Source organism: Scophthalmus maximus, chromosome 14 (assembly GCF_022379125.1).
Source record: "Scophthalmus maximus strain ysfricsl-2021 chromosome 14, ASM2237912v1, whole genome shotgun sequence".
In the NCBI taxonomy this organism is placed as follows: Eukaryota; Metazoa; Chordata; class Actinopteri; order Pleuronectiformes; family Scophthalmidae; genus Scophthalmus; species Scophthalmus maximus.
In genome coordinates, this window is record NC_061528.1 from 11,604,865 (window position 1) to 11,620,000 (window position 15,136).

The 15,136-nt window shown below is 42.9% G+C and overlaps 1 protein-coding gene across 11 annotated transcripts in view; it reads right to left on the reverse strand.

Annotated features, from left to right (window-relative positions):
- Positions 1–15,136, reverse strand: part of LOC118320319 (plakophilin-4) — a 73,362-nt gene that overhangs the window by 35,914 nt on the left and 22,312 nt on the right. For 6 of the 11 annotated variants that reach the window (XM_035650899.2, XM_035650896.1, XM_035650895.2 and 3 more), the window contains exons 3-4: positions 5,811–5,855; positions 4,171–4,283 (exon numbers count right to left, since the gene is read on the reverse strand). In XM_035650899.2, coding sequence (XP_035506792.1) covers positions 4,171–4,283; positions 5,811–5,855 — 158 coding nt within the window. Of the gene's footprint in view, positions 1–4,170; positions 4,284–4,878; positions 4,996–5,810; positions 5,856–15,136 lie in introns of those variants that run through there. The other 5 variants (XM_035650904.2, XM_035650897.1, XM_035650898.1 and 2 more) reach the window with 2 other exon arrangements.

The window sequence follows — 15,136 nt, forward strand, 5'->3', positions numbered from 1 at the left end:
GAGGCCAAGCCTCAGAGGCAAAGTGTTCCCGCTCGTTTCTTTATCGGCTGGTCATTACTATCAAGCACCAAATGTTGCTGCTGCTTTTTTTTATCTATCCGAGTTGACACTCAATGAGCTCTAAGAAGCACAGCTCTTGGAATTTTAATGAGCACGCAGGTAATTAAAAAGAGGAAGTTGGTCGAGTTGTGCTCCACTGAACCATGGAAGATGAAGACGAAGAAGGGATACCATGATGATGATGATGATGTGTCGTGCATGCCACACGCCGCCCAGCTGCCTGGGTAGAGGCTTTGTAAAGGGATTGTAAAACTGGAGACGCTGATAAACAACGGGTCTGACCCTGAGATGATGCTTCATTTCCCCATTAACCCCTCTGGCTAGTCTGGTTGGGAGGTTGCATCTATTAAGAGTTTTGCCAGAGGTCAAGTTAGATGGCCACCACCCCGTTATATGCTTGCAGAAATAAAAGGGGGGATGGTCAACTCTGGAGGTGTCATGAAATGTGATGACTCCCATCACAGCCCTTGAGTGTCCTGTGACCTCCGCCGTCGTCCTGCTGAGCTATTGAGCGAAGCAGTTTGACCACAACGGTTAAAACTAATCTCCATTCACACACAAATGCCCAGTGATAGCAATTTCATTTGTCCTTCGCTGGTTTCTTTGAAAGGATCTGTAGGAGGCGGTGGATTGCAACCGGTCCCCCAGTGGACAGAGCAGTTGCATTTACATGCATTTGACAAACGTGATTTTATCTTCTAGTAGCAGCCTAATTTCTAAAACACCATGTACATGGGGAACTTGTAGAAGACTGTAATAAACCTGGATAGCAAGGGCAGGTTTCTAAAGGAAAGACCACTTAGTCATTAATCAAACTTTACCAGTGTTTCTGAAAGGTTTTTCAAATATGTCCATTTTCATGAAAAATTCCAGAGACACAGTAATTAACTGTCTCAGTGGCAACAGTCAAGCAAGGTTAAATGAAGATACTGTGCATATGAAATATATTAACTGTAGAAGAAACCGTATTGATATTCTGCAACAACCCAAAATATGAAAGACAACACAAATGAGATTGCACAGCTAAACCGTGGGTTAAGAAGTTAATCTGATTACAAAGGAATGAATCTACAAATGTCTTGAGCGGCTGCTGCAATTTGTAGAAGCAATCCAACACTGATTATAGTGTAGAATTATTTACCCCTAGTCCTGATTCTGATACTCACAGAAACTACTGCTTGCTTGCTGTGTGAATGAGCGATGTACGGTTGCAGCAGCCTCAAGGCTTTTGATTTACTAATCAGCCCGGAACAACGAATTGCACTCAGATAATTCCTAGCCCACTAGGAAAGCAGGGGCTCTGCAGGTAAGGGACTTTGGCTCAGGGGCTTAAAGGGGCAGTAAGCGATTATTAGGCAAAACACATTTTGTAAAAATCAGCAAGCATTTCCTCACAGTCCGCTAGCTGTCGCTTAAAAATCCTGGTTTTCGGTGCAGCCCAGGCTCTGTAAATCGAAAACAAAAAAATGATGCGTGCTGCACCTCACAACACTGCAAGTGCAGTATGCAAACATCACTCGTCGACACCTTAAGCGACGTGCTAGCGGGTGGCGCTGCAACTCCACGGTTTCCCATACCAGAGGTCGCAGGTCCGTGGCCCGGCCAGAGAAGAATAAACACAACAACAACAAAAACAGAAATGAGCTTTCTCCAAAATTGCTTACTGCCCCTTTAATTTAGATTTATTTCTAAAAAATCTATCTGAAGGTTGCACACTTCTGTTGTCATGAGTGGGTAAGCAAATGAATATGGGACAACAACAAGAAAGCAGGTGTGTGACTTTTAATACGATCATAGTGCATGTGGCTATAAACACTGAAACTGAGGTCTACTCTAGAGGAAATGGAAGTAAACACGCTGGCCGTGTTTATTTTCAGATAGTCGGTGTCCAGACCTTTTTCACAGCACTTGAAGCTGCTCTTTTTGCTCTCCAAAAAAAAGAAGCAGAGGGATAGGGACTCTCTCATCCCTGAGGACGGCAAACTGGTGGTTGTAGGTGTGTGCATTTTGCAGGTATACAGGCTCGAGTGCAAGCATTCATCATGTAGGGGCAAAGGGCTTATTACCGCAGAGAGGGACAAAAATCACAGAGTGCCATTACAGCCCCCGTTGAGACCAAGTGTCATGTATCCGGGTATAACCCGATCACATCCAGGTCTATTTGAGAGCGAACGCAGCTCACACCAGGAATCAGAACGTCCATTTGTGAACAATAAGCAAATAACGCTTCCAATTTCCTTAGACATGAGCCCAACCTGTGAAACAAAGTATATGTGGAGGGGGGGATAGTACCACTGGGCTGCAACTTCCTATAACCTTAGCGAATGACATTAGCAACTGCCAACTCCTTGGCACGTGAACATGGCTTGATATAAAAACAATTAGACACTTTTATATTAAGGGTCGGAGGAGGTGTAAACCAGGAACTGAGCTTGAGCTGAGCTGATTAGGTGAACCGTGTGCTCAACAGGCCATCACTGCAGTGTGTGGTCATCAAGCCTCCAGTATGTCACCAAAAGTAATCAACACCTCCTCACAAGTGAAAAAGTACTCCACCTCAATAACCATCCAGTGTGAGGGGAAAATAAAGAATATACATGCTTATCTACCTAACTATCAGGGAGAGTGTTTACATAGACATTGAATGAGCAAGTCACACAATTTATACCTCTGCATTGAATCAAAAATGTAACACCTAGCTGCGGAGACAGAGACCACAACCACTGCGATTAGTCTGCCGGGGACCACGTCTCGTCCATGTCTCTCAGAAAACTCATCCCTCCTTCTGTCTGAAACAGTTCAATGGTTATACACATCATCCCCTGCGACGTCTTCTCTCTCTTCTGCATCGCAGTCATTTCAGTAAAAGTAACTGTTGTCCAACTTTTATTAGCTCCAGCGACCTTTCTGGAACATTCAGACGGGGGTCGAGCATGTGGGAGGCATGACATGAGTCGCTCACCATGAATCTTCCTAAGATTTTCCTGCTGTATTATCACATGGGCTCACCTGGAAATTTTACAGAAATTTTACTAGGGGTTGGCAGGACAAGTTCAGGAAAATGTCTGGAGCAAAAGCTGCATTCTCCCCTAATGCCCCTCTTGAGAAGTCCAGGAAAATGTCTGGACCACAGTGCATGTCTGAAAGCAGCTGTAGAGGACACCAGCAAACAAGCATAATGCTCACAAGGTTGTTGGCCGCTTGCAACACAACATAATGCATGTTTGAAGAGTATGAATGAATGAATGTTACAAAACACATGCATTATCTCTCAGACCATCGTATTATGATTTAATGGGACTTTTCATAGAGCTGCAGGTATAGCAAATCAAAATTGTTTATCTCAAATCTTTATGTCCAAGATACTTTTATTCTACATCTAATCTCGCAGTTGCATTAGGTGCCACATTCCTGGAAAATCATTAGTAAACATATCAGCTGCGTAATAAATGCTGCAAATACTAGTATTGATTTTCCAAGGTGTCAACAGCATGCTTGCATATCAATGCGTCTTTACATAATTTGTGCCACTGACAAATGACTCTGAAACAAACCACACCAAACGATTAAAAAAAACCGGTGTCAAACCCTCTTCACAACGGGCCTGTGAATCCCGTTGGTATTGAGCTTTTCACGAATGAACCTGACATGCCTGGTGTCTTAGCTGATGAAGTGGGAATGAATTCCCAGAGCAAATTCCCAAGCTCTCAGGCAGCACTTCACTGAGCAAACAACACTCTGCATTAATGCACATTCACATAACGTCAAAAATACTATATGTGTTAATATACTGTATTTATTATTATAGTATTTATTTAATATGCATCTTTGAATTGCCAACTGATGTGACCGTGCTTCTGATTAGCTCAGGCAACACTGAAGCAATTCTGTCCATTTCAAAATAACAGGACAGATTAAACACACTGGGTTTCTCCTCACCATGCCATAAGGTTACTCTATGGACTATGACTACTGCTGTGAAGGATGAAAAAGCCATGTGTCGGACTGCAGATCTGTGTGCGTTTGTGTGTGTGTGTGTGTGTGTGTGTGTGTGTGTGTGTGTGTGTTTGTGTGTGTCTGTGAGAGAGAGAGTGCTCATCTTCTCATTACCTGCTGCTACCCGCGCCTGGCGACTCGGCCCCAAGTCTGCATCTTTCCAGCTGATTGGCCACAATCTGCCTCTCCACTTCCAGTTCCCTGGTTAGCCGCTCAAACTGCAGCTCCTGTGAATGAACAAACAACAAAGATATACATTCTCCTCAGAGAGAGCTTTACGGGCTTCGATTGACAGATGCGACGAATGTGAAGTCAATGTGAGAGTGGCAGGTTGACAGCTTGACAGCCGGCTCCAACGGTGCTGTGCTTCACCGTGGCATGAGGGTTAATGGTAACACAGAATGCAAACATGCTGATTTCAAAAACAAGTACCTGGAAAATAGAGAAAATGTACACCGCATGCACAAACCTAGGAGTAGACACACGCAAGGCTATATGGTACTGCAATATCTCCAGCCCACACAGAGAGATAAGCAGCACTTCAGTTGGTGATGTTTAGCCTTGGTGGCACTGATTCTATGGGAGTTGAGTAGAAAATTATCAGGCCAGATAATTAGTCAATTATCTGGCCTGAGCGAAGCTATGACTTCAGTTCTCTAGCTCCAAACTCTGAAACATGACACTCATAAGATCACACACTGATTTTCTTATGCTAGAAATACCTTTTTATTCACCTACAGCACGACCACGGTCGTGTAAAAATGTATTTGCACACTAGCACCAATAGATTCCCTCTTGCAAAAAAAAATTGACCTCACTCACCATAACTCCGTGTATGGCATAAACCTCGCCTTGCTATCCTTGTCCCACGTAATGTCCGAATTACCACGGTCGATTACAGTCACGACCAGCTGCATACACACACAGACCAGCTTCTTTTGTGACCTGTGTGAGGAAGTTCAGTCGCCCTACAGCACGAGAGGCCAGCCTACTTTTCACACTCACTCTCGCAATGTTCCCTGAGGGTGAACTGAAATTTCCCTCAAGGCTACAGACACGCACTCCTCACCCCTCCCCCGTACTCCTGCTTAATACCCTCCACTGCTCGCCTCCACCTCAGTTGTAGATCCGTGAAGCTTGACTGCAGTGAGAGGGAAAAATGCTTGGTCTGGTTTCCTTAATGCAATGACATTTTTTCTGAGGCAGGGATACACCCCTGCAGTGCCACGAGCTGCCCTGATAACATCTTGTTTTGTGCGCGTGGAGCAAATAAGAAAAGATAAGCAGACATGTATTCATAACAAAGGAGATGTTTGTGCCAAGACGCCCAAAAAATATATTATTTATCATCATTAGATTTAATATAAAAAAGGACAGGGTGGTTCAGTGAAAGTCTCTGTGTACCTTCCTGATGTGGTGAAGCTTTGATAATGTGATGACTTGCACAAACCACAGTAAAAAGCCTGCAGCTCACTGTAGCCGTGTCCTCTGATAACATTCCCCTTTTGCAATATTTAAAACCAACCAGCTGACAAAAAGGCACTGAATATGTCCACGTCTCGTTCGTGCTGCCGACCAAATAGTTGAGTAAACAATAGTGCGGCCGACAAAGCAACGCTAATCCTCGTAGCAAACACAATGCGCCTCCTCTAGTGTCAATAAATGGGAAAAGCCTTCGAGGGTTAATCGGTGGAAAAGCCTTTTAATGGAAAGCAGCTGCAGGAAATGTTAAGTTTGCATTTACGGCAACTTACCGCAGCAGAAACGGCACCAAAGTACAGATGTGGTGCGCCTGGTATCTGTTAGAAAATATCAACAGAAAATATGAATGACTAACTGCACTTGAACCGCAGTGATTAACTTACAATCAGCACAAAGCTGCGTACTGGGACGCGTGTTTAAAGAAGGATAGTTTGTGTTATCGCAGGCTTATAAGGACAAAATAGGTTTTAATTTTTGATAAATATCTTTTTATTCCTGATACAAATAGACACCAACAAGCTAACAGTGAATATACTGGATGCAGGACAGAGACAGAGAGTCGCCCCAACACTGATTTACTCACAAAAAGAAATGAGCCATCAATCCTCTGAGACAAATACCCCCACTGAGAGATTTAGTCACATGAAAATTGCCAATTTCAGCTCTTCATTCCAACCAATCTCAGATTCCATTCTTACTTTCCATGTGACAGATGAGTGTGAAATGCATTTCTACAGTAGATATGTACAAATTGTGAAGGGGAGAAGGACACATTCAATTCAGGGGGGGTGTTTTTGACATCGCATTCATTTCAGGAACTTGGCTCTGCGGTTTTTCAGATCTGAAGTCCAAACCCTCATTTGGGAACGTGAAGGTCGCCAAAGATACAAAGTGTTCTCTCACAAACCCGACCCTAAGATGACCTTTATCCACAAGAGACCTTGAAAGTGCACAATTAGGAACAATGTCTGCACACAGACAGCTACATTTTGTATACACTATACACAAAATATGGTAACAAGATGACTTTATTAAAGAAAGCAAGGATAAAAGTTGAGTTTATGCCAATGTATCGTATGAGGGAGGAAGGACACTGGATAACAGTAACGGGGGAGAGCCACACATGCATGCAGGAAGAGATAACAACAAAAGGGAGAGACGATTCAAACACAGTCTCACTGTTTCCTTATACAAATCTGAAAAACCCTCCTGCCAGAGAACATGCGGTGAACGTGCAAAGGGAGGAGGTTAATCCAAATGGACACACACTTTAAAAGAGAGGTGGGAGAGAAAGAAAATGTGAACATTTAAATATGTCAAATACAGTTCACTCCCACTAGTTGAGGTATTCTGGGAGCAGGAGGACATGGAACAGTCACAAAAAGGTGTGCAAGTGGGATTAAAACAGTATAAAAGTATAAAATGCTTGGACATACATATGCATTTTCACTCATGACCACACAAAGACACATGCATGCACCTCATAGATAAAAAAAAAAAAGTATGTGTAAAGGTTATCGAGCTATGGTATGTGTGTTATGCATGAATATGTAGCAGAAGAAATGATTAAATCATACCCCGGGAGACGGACCAAACGGTGTTGTTTACTTTTAGAATGAAGTGGGATATTTACTGCTCCCATTAATGTCACTATACTTGGCCCGACATTTCTGCGTCTTTTCAATCTCATAACCCAATTGTTTTGTTTGGCACTGTGTCATGTTCCATGAGTCCAGCATCTTCATCTCGGGCTGCACGCTGCTCATTATACTGCGGCAACATCCAGGCAAGAGAAAAAAACAAACAGCCGTGTGCCTTTCTTAATACTGATTACATGGTGTATGATCTTGATCAAGCACAGCAAACAGAGACATCTGCTGTAGCAATAAGTCACAGAGGTCCCTGTCACTGCTGATATTCAGAGCTGCTCCGAGTGGTCACAGATGGGGCATGCCCACACCAACCCCGCTGTTCTCTTACTATGGTGAGGCGTGGAGGCCGTCCAGAGCTCCCTGTGTGGAGCACTCTCCCCCAGGTCTTTTCCATCTCTTGACAAATTGGCTCCAGATTATTCTCAGTTGTAGAATCATCGGGTCATTCACGCTGGTTTTTGGTATATTATTAGGTATATTTAAAACATGGTTTTTAATTAAATCATTTTTTTTATTAGGGAAGCACATTATTCTGGATGACTCGTTAACACCATTATGAATATGGATTCAATATATCCGTAATTAGCTTGTGATAGCACAGTGCTGTGAGCCAAAATGGGCCCTGGTCTAGTGAAACCGGCACAGGGATCACATTTGTAAGTGGAGCTCACATTAGCCATGGAAAGAATACCCACTGCTCTGTGTAATTCATTGCATTTTTCATACTTGACCACTACATAGAATGTGACACATCTATTGGGCATAATGATCCACCAAGTCAGCGTGACAGTAATGACCATTAAACAAGGGCCTGTGCTTATTTAACGGGTGTGGGCCCAGTCTTAGTTGGCAGCAGGCTTAGTGTGGAAGGAGAGGACGGGGACAACGTGTGACTGGCTTTCCTGTACCAACAAGGCCTCCGCAGCCTTTATTTGTCATCACAATGAGACTATTGGGGCTGATCTGCATGTAGTCCCAGAGCTGAATCAGATCCTGTTCGCCTGTGTCCTTAGCCGGGGCCTAAAGAAACTGATGACACACGGCAGCACACCCCACTACCAACATACACACTCCCGTGTCAACTCTATGGGTGCTGCTGACAACACAGGACCTATCTGAAATGCCTGAAGTGGCTTCTGCCTGCTGCTGGTTCAGCACAGATAAGAAAGGCTTGAGCACACATAAACCCCTAATGTCATACAGCTGCATTAACATACACTGACTGACCACTGCAGTCCAAACATCCTAACGGAGTAAGTAAACAAACTAATGTACAGTATACTTGAATATAGCACATAAAAACAGTACTTTGGCATTAACATCTTTACAAACTATCAAGTTGAATTAAAAAATGAACAGATCATCTGCAACATTGCTACAAAATTGACACTTTACTAAACCCAATCCACAGTATATTAAGAATGTTGCTAATCTAATTTCATTTTGTTGTAAAAGATGGATTTCCCTTTTTCTGCAACAAAACCTTTTATTTTTTTATAGCATCTTTTCAACAGAGAGGCTGATGCTGACTAAACACAAATCAGGCCAAGCTCCACAGACCACACAGGGCAGATAATGTGATGTAATGAAATGTCTCTCCAACCTGCAAGTTTCAAACATCTTTCACAGTGGAATAGGTCGACCAGCACACTCGCATGAACCGTTGTTTCCCCGCACTCACGAGTTAATTCAGCTGGACGGCCGCAGATAATGTTAACATGTGTCAGCATATCGCTGCATACTCTGAAATTAAACCTTTGTGCATTTTTTGCTTACAGCTTTCAGCTCTGGGAACTTGAATACATTACACACTGCAGTTGAATGCCCATCTCATGCTTTGTTGGGTAGGTAGAGATTTATCGTGGTTTGATATTTTTTCTGTATGAACTCAAAATGACATCTTATGATTGGAATCGCGGCCTGCTAAATTATGTGATAATACAGAAGGGAAACAATTTTTTTTTTAAATAGTCTGACTTTACAGTTTGTAGTTCCCTTCATCAGTCAGCTTAAAATTATGACAGAAAATAAAGTATTATAACTAGTACTGACACAAAGCATCACCACCTGACGCAAGATGTGGTAAAAGTCGTAACTTTCCAATTAACCATTAAATGTCGAGTGCCAGACGTGAAAGGAAAGGGGTGTTTCAACAAAAAGTTTGTAAAATCACCTGAAAACTGTTAGTAAGAGCTTATAGGTCATGCAAATTCTACTACAACTGAGGCTACATCCATACTACTATAAGTTTTTGTTCCCTGTCCACACAAGCATTTTTGCTCCGTATTAGTATGAATCTCTGTCCATTCCAACACACCTGAAAACATATATATCACATATATACATCATATCGGTGTAAACAGGAGATACAGAAAATAATATGAATGCAATACAACAAATGTGAAAAGTAAGAGCAGGGTTTTTTTTGTCTTGGAGCAATGACCAGGATGAACGGTTACTGAGAATAAATGTTAGCAACGTTTTGCATTCACCGCTGTAGTCCAGACTACACCATTCAATCAGGAAGTGAATGCAGGGGACTGCGTCATAGTTTCCAAACGCCTTTGTTTTGGCCCGTCCATACAACAACACAGCCTAGAGAGCAGCGTGATGCATTGAAAAATGAAAACGTAGTAATGTGGATGTAGCCTGATGACATAACATTTTGACTCACTCTACAGTACTTGCTTACTGCTGTGTCCATTTCTATGGTGCAGATGTAATACACCTTATCAATGTGTAGCTAGCGTGGTTACAATCTACATTTGTCAAAATGGTTCACAAAACATATACCAAGATTTGTGATGCCATCTCTCTAACTGGATAGGAATGTATGCACGCGTCGTGACAGATTCATCAGGGACACAGCCTTGCCACTGAGCAAATTCATCATCACCTTGTGTGTATTAAAAGCAAGAAACCTACAGCATTGATGCCACATTTACTGTGCGGTGACAATGTAACGCAGGGTAAGTGGTGTGTGAAATTATGCTTGAATATTCTTGGACACTCTGCAGCACCTTCCTTTATGTGACAGGATAATAATTACGAGGTATACATCAGAGAGATCTAATCCTTAAAAGTAAGTGTCCAAATCCCTCTGTTAATTAAGACTTTAGATTTTATCCATAATAGCTCGTCACCTCGAGCGCAACCCGTGCGAGTCTGTGGTAAAGTGGGTTGGGGGGTTGCTGTGTGCTTTGCGCCTGCTCCTGGAAAAGAAAAGGCTTCATGTTCATTTGTGATCTTCAGACCCATTTTGCATAACCGGTGGAAATGGCTTTTCCTCTTAACCAAAGAGGGGAATCTGCCAGAAATATGTTTGTTCATTAAGTGGCAACGAGGCTTGACAGTTGTGCGCCCTCGCTGCAGCGTGGCAGACGCATTCCGATGAGAGCTCAACTCTGCGGCGCAGGACGAGAGTGACAGTAGAGGTTAAAGGATTTCTGCAGCAGCAGGGACAGAATAGCAGGCCCGTTGTGTGAGCAAAGAGAACAGGCCCCAGAACAGCCTGTGGGACCAGACCTGGAGGAACCACACAGCGCAATTACTCACAAAAAACGCCACAAAGTCACCTTGTTACAACACAAAGGTTTTAAGACACTGGCTGCATCATCATGCATATAATAATTATAATAACCACGTTGCAGGGAAAGGCATTTAAAAAGCCAGTAAAGTGGTTTGCTGAGGTAACGGAGCAGTGTATAGCTGCAGGCAAAGAAATAGGTGGAATCAGAGGGAGGAAATTGCTTAAGCACCCACAGCTATGGCAAGGCTTTTATACTGTATGAGCTGATAATGTGATAATGGAAAAGCAAGTTCACAATAGGACGTCATTTCTGCCAGGATTTCTAACGTGGCATTGTAAGCATTTATTGCAGAAAACTTGCAGAGCAGATAGAATTGTTTTGTTTTTTAAATTCTGTTGAGAACAAATTGACATTGTGCAGTTACACACAGAATTTAAGGTGAAAGCAGGATAATCCTGTTGTAGTTGGGTTTTACTGAATGATTTGGTTTTTCTGGCGCAGATCTGAATCACTACTGCCTCACAGTTTCCAATTATGTCTTCCTCCATGGTGAATTATATGTTGTACCAGTGAACTTCTGCTGGATATGCTTTGGTGCTTGCCAAAAACAACAGCCATGTGAACACATGGTAAATGGACTGTCCCATTCGCCCATTCACACACATATTCATACAATGCTTCACTGTCTCTTTTCTATCACACACTTCTGACATAAATGATAATCTGGGGCTTCCGACTTGGCTTGCCAAGGACACAATGCTGAGAGATTTAACCATCGTATTCTGGTTTGTGGACGACCAGCTCTATTTCCTGTGAACCACAGCTGCCCACATAATTGCAATCATAAACTTGAAGATAAAATTATACCTTGTATCATCACCATCAGCAAGGTCATAGTAATGGCTAAAATTACAAACTGTCCTAATAACCTTTATCTTCTAATTTTAAGACCAAAATGAATTTCTCAGATTTCACATAATCATGTTCATATACATGATAGAAAAACTAGGTGTCATGTGGTAGATAAGAAAAATGTTTTTAAAGGGATGAAGGAATCCCCAGCTCTGTGGAAAACGTGCTATAGCAGTTTTTGAAATATTAGTTATGCAAAAAAACCTAAATAACCAAATAAACCTACCTAATTTTATATTGGTACCTTTTGGATTACAGATGAGTAAGACGTATGCGAACACAATTTTTCTTCTACTTGAACATGAAAAGAAAGTTACAGTTTGGCTTGATAATTAAATGTCCATTAAAGAAACTGTCATTTTTTGCGTGGTGAACGCTATTAACGGAGCTGTCATCTGTGGGGAAATTGCCGTTGTCGTCCTTGCCACTCAAGAGATTGACAACAAAGGGAAGACTGTCAATAACAAAAACAGACTGTGCGAGGGGGAGATTGAAGGAAGAATTGTGTTTGTGCCCGGGAACAGATCCTTATTTACAATGACTAAACCATAAGTAATTGTAAATCATCTATTTACTATTCAGTTTTTATGACTTGGCCATTTACATTTACAAAATCTTTAACATTTAATTGGTTGCTAAGTTGTGACTGGCACAGGTTTGCGCAAAAAGAAGGAACATGCTGGCAAGAGGCTAAATTGCAAAGGATTATGGGTGTTTCTCTCTCTCTCAATTTAAAATCACCACAGTAAATACCTTTGAGCCTCATTTTGCATTCACAGAAATTACACTTTACAAAGCACAATTTATGCACCATTACTAGTTCAAGTGGAATATGTGGCATGATTTAAAATGATTTCAAATGTAGTTCTGTCTTTTAATAGTCACAATTTCTCAAACAAACAAAAAAAACTTTATTTCTATATTAAATATTAAACAGTGCTTTAAAGGCACCATGTTGTGTGAGGCCATGCCTCTCACATATTGTGGAACTGGGTGCTACAAGATATGATCAAACAGAAACATCATATCTTCTGTGTCTTTAGCATATGTGAATGTGTAGGTTTAAAAAAATGTATACTTGTGACAATTCTGTCCCCGTGGATTTGGCAACACTTGTAGTAACTGGTGGTCACAGAACATGTGTTTTTGCAACAGGTCACATAATTATGGGAGCAGCAAAACAAGCAATTGTCACTTTGATAAAGTAAGGCAAGAAATGTGCCTTTTTCAATCATTCTGTGGACTAGATACAAGGTTTGTACTATTGTTTTGTGCTGCTACAAGTTGTGGAACGTCAACAAAGTTCTCACATGATGCTGCCGATAATAACGCCAAAACATAGTTTTGTCAGTAAATGAGCGTAACCGAAAATAACAATCTGTATCTCCTTGATTGGGAAAAAAAGTGCTGCAGCAGTGCAATCACCCAGCCAGCACAATTCATGTAGACTTCTGCACATACAATTGCACCAAGAGATCAATAGCAGCGTCTCAGACAAAAGGAACATTGCCCCAGGTCAAAATGAAGAAAGTAAGCAATCTATGGACTGTCAGTCTGGAGGTTGCTGCTGTGAACAGAGACTGCGGTGATTTACACGATTACCTCAGGATCAGAAACTGAAGACACTCATCTGTGAGATGTGCGGTGATAGGATGACGCAGAGACGCCTGAAAACCTCACTGGTGATTCGCAGAGACGATGTCCTGAACTTCCTCGGTGGACACATGCCATTCCAAGGACATCTCAACAGTATTTACTGTGCTTACACCTTCCCAACTAGAACAACTGCTCCCCAATGACGTGTTCCTGTGTGTGTGCTGTTGACAACAGCCATGATTGTATGATAATGACGATGATGACGATGACAGTGATGGTGATGAGTATAAACAGGCTGGCTGGGGGGGGTCTCCCAGGGCTGTGTTCAAAACGACTGTGCTGTGCTGTGCTGTGCCAGGCCAGCACACACACACACACACACACACACACACACACACACACACACACACACACACACACACACACACACACACACACACACACACACACACACACACACACACACACACACACACACACACACACACACACACACACACTTCTGACATCACGCCACATGGAGGAGCAGATTATCTCTTCTTCCTCTTTTCCTTTTCCTTTTTCCTCGGCGCTGACAGCCTCCTGCCACGGCGCTTTGGAGACCCATTCACAGGTGACAGCCCCTCTGACTCTGCCTCTCTCCGTCATGCTCTCAGTCACGTTTTGTCCTTTTCCCTTCACTCACCACCCTCAGCGTCCTCCCTCTATATCTGAGCATTTTGTCTTTCCTCTGTATATCTGAGCACTCTCCTTCCCCTGCATCCGTCCCCTCTGAATCGGTCCCTTTCCCTCTCATGCTTGTTCCGCCCCCCCATGGGGTAATTGCTCGGAGCTAGCCTTCCATTTTTATGACTACAATCGAGGCCAGAATGCTTATGCCTCTAGATTTCTCCTTGCCTGTGTCACAGCGGCAGCGCCAGGGAGAGGAAGGCAGATAAGAGCCCGAGGAGTGGAGAAAATCGCCGGTCCATTGTAATTAGAGTCCTTATTCCTCCTATGGAGGTGGAGAAGTCAACCTTTCTGTTGCGCTTATAGCATGGAAATGCATGATGGCAAAAACACTGCCTTGAAGCTTTGCCCTGACCCGAACTATTAACTCCTTAAAATGGGCCACAGATGACGCTGGCTTCATTAATACAAGACAGAGGCTAGCATCGCTATCTAAAGTAGGGGAATATTTCAGCCAGCTCATCAGGACTTTAAGAGGATGCTGGAGTTGTGGCACTCAAAGCAAGGTCAGCTCACGGGCTTTGCAAAGTATGCTGGAGCCTGCCTGGGTATCTGTGCCTGATTCGTACTAAAACAAGGTCGCAGAGTGTCGACTCTCCCGTTCGCCGGGGAAAAGCAGCAGGCGGACGCTTTTTCATGTGTAATGAAATCCCAACAAAGTGGGAAAATTCCACTGTGGTGTTTTCTGGGAGGCGCTGTGTTGAAACACCACGAGTGCAGCGCGGCTAAGAGCCCCCTTTCTGCCAGCCGCGTGGTACACATAGACATGTTCAGGCAACTCTAATAACAGCATTACTCTGAAGGAAAAAGCCTCATAATAGAGGAGCGACACGAGCACACCAAAACACAGCGTTTCCAAGGGCAAAAAACCCCCCAACAATCTGATACAAGAAACCGTCTGCTCAACGGCGCTTTAGACTGCAAGAACTAATTTGACCAGATAATTACTTTTATGATTGAGGGGGGAAGCCAAACAGAAAGGATAAAGAGCTAAAACAACCGTCTCCTCTGCTAACGTCTAGAATTCTTAGATCTCAAATACCCGCCGATCGTGACCCTTTGAAATATAGAAACACGTGTGAGTCGGTAAATGTTGACAGCAATGACAAAAGTGCTTCCATCCCTCTGAATGACGCCTGAAAACTGGTTGCCGCTGCACATTAACCAGCTGTTTTTCTA